The following is a 6,930-nucleotide window of genomic DNA, read 5'->3' as shown; positions in this document are numbered from 1 at the left end:
ATCTGTAGCTGCTTATCCTGTTCTACAGGGTCGCAGGCAAGCTGGAGCCTATGCCAGCTGACTATGGAGGAGAGGCGGGGTACACCCTGGACCAATCGCCAGGTAATCACAGGGCTAATACATAGAGACAAACAACCATTCACACTCACATTTACACCTCCGGTCAATTTAGAGCCACCAATTAGCCTAACCTGCATGTTTTTGGGGGAAACCAGAGCACCCCCACGCAGACACAGGGAGAACATGCAAACTCCACACAGAAAGGCCCTCGTTGGCTGCTGGGCTTGAACCCAGGACCTTCTTGCTGTGAGGCGACAGTGCTCCCCACTACACCACCGTGCTGCCTGGATTAAACCATCCATCCATCCATCCATCCATCCATAGCCACTTATCCTGCTCTACAGGGTCGCAGGCAAGCTGGAGCCTATCCTAACCTGCATGTTTTTGGGGGAAACCAGAGCACCCCCACACAGACACAGGGAGAGCATGCAAACTCCACACAGTCTTCTTTTCCACCAAATCATTTCCAGGGCTGTTTCGGGGCCAGTGCTGGTGCTGGTTCACAACTCGTTCAACTTGTGACCCAGCTGAGAACCAGTTTGCTTTTCCATAGCTCACGGTGCTAGGGGAAGCCACGTCATTACGTCACTGTATACGTCAGTTACGTCGCTACGTTTGCATAAACTTTGGCGCGAATATCGAAGCAAAAACAACACGGAAAAAGCAGCAGCAGCAACAACAACAACAATAATAATAATAATGCATGACTCTGGCCCAGCAAAGAGTTGGTGCTAGCCTGGAACCGTTTTTTCTGGCCCCAGAGCCAGTTCTTTGTCAGTGGAAACAGAAAACCCGGTTCCAAACTAAGCACTGGCCCCAAACCAGCCCTGGAACTGCTTTGGTGGAAAAGGGGCAACAATTACCCCTTTTCCACCAAATCAGTTCCAGGGCTGATTCGGGGCCAGTGCTGGTGCTGGTTCACAACTCGTTCAACTTGCGAGCCAGCTGAGAACCAGTTTGCTTTTCCATAGCTCGCGGTGCTAAGCGAAGCCATGTCATTACGTCGCTGTATACGTCAGTTACGTCGTTGTATACGTCATTACATCACTGTATACGTCAGTTACGTCGCTATATTTGCATAAACCTTGGCGCGAATATCGAAGCAAAAACAACACGGAAGAAGCAGCAGCAACAACAACAACAATAATAATAATGGATGACTCTGCGTTTGTACAGCTGCTGCTTCTCGGCGCTTAAAAATGGCAATCTTTCGCAGTCTTGTTATTGTTGTTGGTCTTAACAACTCCACCCCCCCGCTGACGGAAGCGGTTCTTTCCTCTGGCCCAGCAAAGAGCTGGTGCTAGCCTGGAAACAGTTTTTCTGGCCCCAGAGCCAGTTCTTTGTCAGTGGAAACAGAAAACCCGGTTCCAAACTAAGCACTGGCCCCGAACCAGCCCTGGAACTGCTTTGGTGGAAAAGGGGAAACAGAAAGGCCCTGGGCTTGAACTTGAACCCAGGACCTTCTTGCTTTGATGCGACAGTGCTACCCACTACACCACCTGGATTAAACCTTAATAATGAATATAATTAGTTTTGGTAAGGGTGTGTTGTAATTAAGACCTCTGTAACTATATTAAACACACACCATTTTTGAGAGCCACTGATGCAATCTATTTGCCTTTCGATCTTATTTAAAGCCTTTTGAATATTCTTTTGGGGAATTCCAAACGGAGAAACAACAAACGTGAAAGTGAAAACTCCTTCGAATTGCGTTTTGAGCAAAACCAACCGACAACCACCGCACCATCTCTCTCTCTCTCACGCGCTCATTTGAAACGCTTCCGGGATAGCGAGCGTACGTGATTACGTCGCACGTACGTCCGCTCGTTCACTAAATCTTCCGAGGCCAATCGCTTTCTCAGCGCGGCGATTAAAATGGAAGGACCAATCACAACAAAGGAAAGGAGAGAAGACGAAGAGGAGGAGGAGGAGAGGGAGGTGACGGCTGAGTATGGCTCCGCCCCGCCTCGCCCCGCCCCGCCCCTCCCCTCCCCTCTCTCTATTCCGCTCTAGAGATATAATCGCAGAGTTGACCCAGAAAGCGATCTCCAGTATCAAGGGCTGGAACAGAGCAGAGAGACAGCAGCGCGCGTGCCTGGAATAGCACGAAAACGCTATAGGACACTCTTCAGAAAAGGAAGAGCGATATTACACTGGTACGTGTGTGTGTGCGTGCGTACGTACGTGCGTGCGTATGTGTGCGCGTGCATGGTTAAAACTGTTAATGCATGCATCTTATAGAATATGTATTATAAGATATAAGTTATTCTTTTAATCAGTGCAGGCTCCATCTAATCAAAAGTTGTGCTAAGAAATGCATAGTGTTTAAAATGTAGTCTACAGAAGGTTAAATACTTAAATATTCTGGATTCATTTTATCCACATATATATATATATATATATATATATATATATATATATATATATATATATGTGTGTGTGTGTGTGTGTGTGTGTGTGTATGTAATATATACAATGTGCACTTTCCCCAAAGATCAATGACAGAGTAGTCTTTTGGTTGCACTGTTAGGTTTTTGAGATCTTCAAACCCAAGAAGCAATCATACTGGTGATGGTTCACAATCATAAGTCAGATGATTCAGTAGATCTTTTGTCAAGACGTGAGGAAAGGACAAAGAGAAATTTTCTGCGTTTTTTTTTTTAAATCAAGTAGGCTGTAGTGACACCCTCTTGTCTCAGCGCATTATACCAAGATCACTGACACAGTGAACATAGATTGTGTAACCATTGCTTCTGCATAAATGTAACATCGTGCAACATTTTCCAGGAAGGACAATTAAAAAAAAAGCACTCTGTAGTTCATCCTACTTAACAATAGTTCATTCAAATACCTGGATTTGTCCTGATACCTATATTTTCATCGTAGCAATGATAAAAATGTTGATCTTACAAATATATCAATCTCAACTTCAATTCTCAAGTTTGAGTCTTGTATCACAATCCTTATTTAGTCTCAGCTAGGAATCTCTGTTCAGTGTCTGTTCGAGGCTTTGTTTGCTGAACACTTTGTCTAGGGATCTGGCTGATATTTGTTTTGATGCTCCCAGAGGTTCAGGTCTGCTCCGACTGCATTGTTTTCTCAGCACAGTGCTTATACTCTAAACACCTAGGCTTTGTCTCTGCTGGTGGCCATTTACCAAGGGTTTTAAAGGGATAAATAAAGGCAAGTGTTGATCAGGAACCAGTTCTGTCCATTGCACTTCAATATTAAGTTCAAATACTTTTCGCACAGACTGTTCTGTAGTCCTTGTGCCAAGAAAACATTTAAACAAATGAAAGGCTTCAACATCAAAACGTCAAAGTAAAGATTTTTCCAAATATGACATGTCGATTAGCTGATGTGTCAGGAATTGTGACATGTTTTTCTTTTTCCTGGTAATATGTTGACATTCCTGTCATGTCTCTGCAGCATCACTTCCAAACCATGGCTGATCACATGATGATGCCCATGAGTCATGGGTTCCGCATGGGCATGAACAATCACCCTCAGCATATGGGTCAGCCAGGCATGCGTACCCTCCCAAACGGCCAGCTGATGCACTACAACCGAGGGCCACAAGGTTCCTTGGAGGCAGCAATGAGGCAGCGGGCCGGCATGGGGCCTATGATGAACGGGCAGATGGGGAATGGGCACCATCATCAGATGCAAGCAGGCAATATGATGTATGGAGGAGCGAACCAGCAGCCAGGGCCACATCACCCTCAAGCTCAACATCACATGCATCCACAGAGCCAGCCACCTCAGCAGCATCAGCAGCAGTATATGAGTGGAGGAGGTTTAAGCACATCTCAGCAGCTTATGGCCAGCATGCACCTGCAGAAACTCAACACACAGTACCACGGACTTCCTCTCGTCCCTGGTAGTGGACACCACATGGGACCCGGTGGTCCATACAGGATGGCTCCAAACCAACTGGCAGGCATGCAGATGGGGATGGGTGGGCCAACGTTGGGTCTCAACGTCATGGATACGGACTTGATTGATGAGGAAGTCCTCACATCTCTTGTGCTAGAACTGGGCTTGGACAGAGTGCAAGAGCTGCCTGAACTCTCACTGGGTCAGAACGAGTTTGACTTCTTCTCAGACTTTGTGTGCAAGCAGCAGCCTAGCACTGTCAGCTGTTGAGCTGACAATTAGAGGTGATTTCACTTCATGTCTGTTCCAGTCAGTGATGTGTTGGTTGCTTGTATAATTCTGAGGATTTTTTTGCAAGGGAAGCCAGTTTTACTGGTCTGAAGCGAGAGTGACTTTGTCTGTAAAGTTATGCTATATATACACATCGTAGTACACTCTGGCCTGACCCATTTGTTGGCAAACGAGAAGAAAGAAGGGAGTTCTGTCTGAATCATCACTGCTCTTTTAAGAGCTGAACTCTGTGATTGACCTTTTGTAAGTGTGTTTTTGTGAGGTAGCAGCCAGCTTTTTCTATCAGTCCCCTTGGTGACGATGTAGCTCAGTTGAACCAGGGTTGAATGTGACTTCATTTTATCAGTCCTGTTTAGAACAATGCATATAGCCTGCCTTGCCTCCTTGGGGGCATCACTGGCATTTAGAAATATATTTATAATAGTCACCAAAAACTGGACATTTATTGAGATCATATGACAGTTCTGCTTTATATCAAACAAACACCCAGAGGCTTGTTTCGAGAAGAACAGTCTGATTGAGTATTTTTGTGTATTGAAGGCTGGTACTTCAATACCGACTCTTGATTATTCCTTCATTGCTCTAAAGCTGATATTTAAGAGCTTAGGATTGGTGACATGCTGGAGCTGTGTATGTCATTTTGCACAGTGCTACACTGTTCATTTTCTCTCGTAATCTGTTGAATTCATCAAGATGACCGCCATTAGCATAAGCATCACATTTGTCACAGTTGACATAGTTTGAATGCTCATAATGTTTCGACTACTTCAACTGAATTAAACCAAATCAACTGGCTGGCACTTAAGTGTCAACCATTCACTGTAGGCTGTCTCTTTATGCTTACAGAGATAGCGAGAAACAGCTTGGAAAGCACTGGAATGTCTTATTAGCTTCTGTCTCTAACTGCTGAGCCTGCTCCCTGCTGGTTTGTCATAGCTCCAGGACTGCCTTAAACAAGCAGCATTACTTTCTCAAAAACAAACAAATAAAAAAAAATATATGATACCAATAGTTTTGCTTCAATGGAAAATATGGGGGCTTCACTTATAGTTCTAGGAAAAGTGGAGCTAGAAACGTTACATGTAATAGTTCCGCTGAGAGGCAACATGTCATTTACTTTTGACATCAACTTCTCTATCTGAAATGTATGTAGTGGTCATATATGGTCAGTAGATGTCTTTAGAATGTCACTATACTGTGAATAACTTGAGTTTGACAATACAGTGCCACTGTGTAACGTCCCTTAAACCACATATTGCTCAGTGATATCTTGTAGCAAGCCGCTAAGTAGATAAGGACAACATTATATTCTATGGCAATACGTTGATTTGTTGCCACCTGTTTATATTTTTCTGAATGTTGAATTATTGTTTGACACAGTCGCCACATGCATTGTTGTCCTCATTACAGGTTTTCATGCCCTCATGGTAGCACTCTACCATGTCTCTCAGTATATAAGCTTACGTTGCAGGTTCACCACTGATTTTCTACGTGCACACACACACGCACTTCCTCGTAATTGAGGTCAGTGTACCCAGTCCCTCCAGTGGCCTCATAATTACAAAATGGAAAATAATTAATTAATTTCTACATTATTGCTTTGTTAGTAACGTATATTGAAGAATGCAGTTTTCCCCCATGGTGAGTTTATAGTATTTGCTTATCTCAGCTGGGCTTTGTATAGGTATGGCAAAGCTTTACAGTAGTAGTTATGTTCCACTAATATTGCGCTCCATTCCCTTCTTAACCCATCCAGCTCATGGGAATATGCCTGAGCCACATCCTAGCCTGGCATAACAAAAGTGATTAACAAAAAAAAAAAGATGTACTCGTACAAGGCCAAAATATCTATTGGATCATGTCCTGTTTTCAAACTGTTTCATTCATCTTAACATTATTCAAGGTCAACAGTGATGAAGTTGATTAGTTAAGGACAAGTTATGTTTAATGTCTATTATGGCCACTGTTTAATTTCTATACTGTAGCACACTAGTGAAGCTGCACCATCGGTGAGCAATATTTGTATTAAAAAGGGATTAGGCCAAAGTTATTTTTGAAGGGAAATTTTGCAGGTCTGAATTGCATACAATACATCCAAGTGTTCAGCCATAGTCACTTTGTGTACCTTAAACATTCAGGTGACTGCCTTCCCTTATATCTGTCTCGACTGCAAGCTTACTCCAGACATATGCGTATATGTTGTATGAGTGGCATCGTATGTGGACCCTCGGTTTGATTTATTTGGCTTTGTTTCTCTCCATAACCTCACTTCCAGAAATGCTTTTTAAAATGTTGTTGATTCTATCTTAAGAAAATGTATTTATTTTCACTGATAATAAAATATTTATTTAATGAAGTGACATGAGTCTAATGGCACTTCTGTACACTTTTCTTACATTTACACTACTGGATGAAAGTATGGAAGAATGTTTAAAGTACGAGAGCAATTCAAAAATGTACCCCTATACATGTTTAGAAACCTTTTGAGGAACTAGAGAGTTCCATAACTTTCCTAAATGATACTGACAGTGTTGGAGGACTGTGCTCAAAATAGTATATCAAGACTGACACAAGACCAAGACTTTGAGGGGTTGAGATCAAGTCAAGACCAAGACAGCCAAGACCAGACCAGTGCTAGTCCCACACTACATGACATACTTTCAATAAAATGTGGAACATACAAACCATAGGCACTTCTCAAAT

The 6,930-nt window shown here is 43.1% G+C and overlaps 1 protein-coding gene across 1 annotated transcript; it reads left to right on the top strand.

The window, feature by feature from the left end:
- The first annotated feature begins 2,095 nt into the window (after positions 1-2,095).
- Positions 2,096-6,583, top strand: cited4a (Cbp/p300-interacting transactivator, with Glu/Asp-rich carboxy-terminal domain, 4a). Its single transcript, XM_060904779.1, has 2 exons — positions 2,096-2,216; positions 3,490-6,583. The coding sequence occupies exon 2, from the start codon at positions 3,505-3,507 to the stop codon at positions 4,204-4,206; it is 702 nt and encodes a 233-aa protein (XP_060760762.1). The 5' UTR covers positions 2,096-2,216; positions 3,490-3,504; the 3' UTR covers positions 4,207-6,583.
- Positions 6,584-6,930: the final 347 nt, after the last annotated feature.

Source organism: Neoarius graeffei, chromosome 22 (assembly GCF_027579695.1).
Source record: "Neoarius graeffei isolate fNeoGra1 chromosome 22, fNeoGra1.pri, whole genome shotgun sequence".
NCBI lineage: Eukaryota > Metazoa > Chordata > Actinopteri > Siluriformes > Ariidae > Neoarius > Neoarius graeffei.
This window is presented reverse-complemented; position numbering and strand designations above follow the sequence as displayed.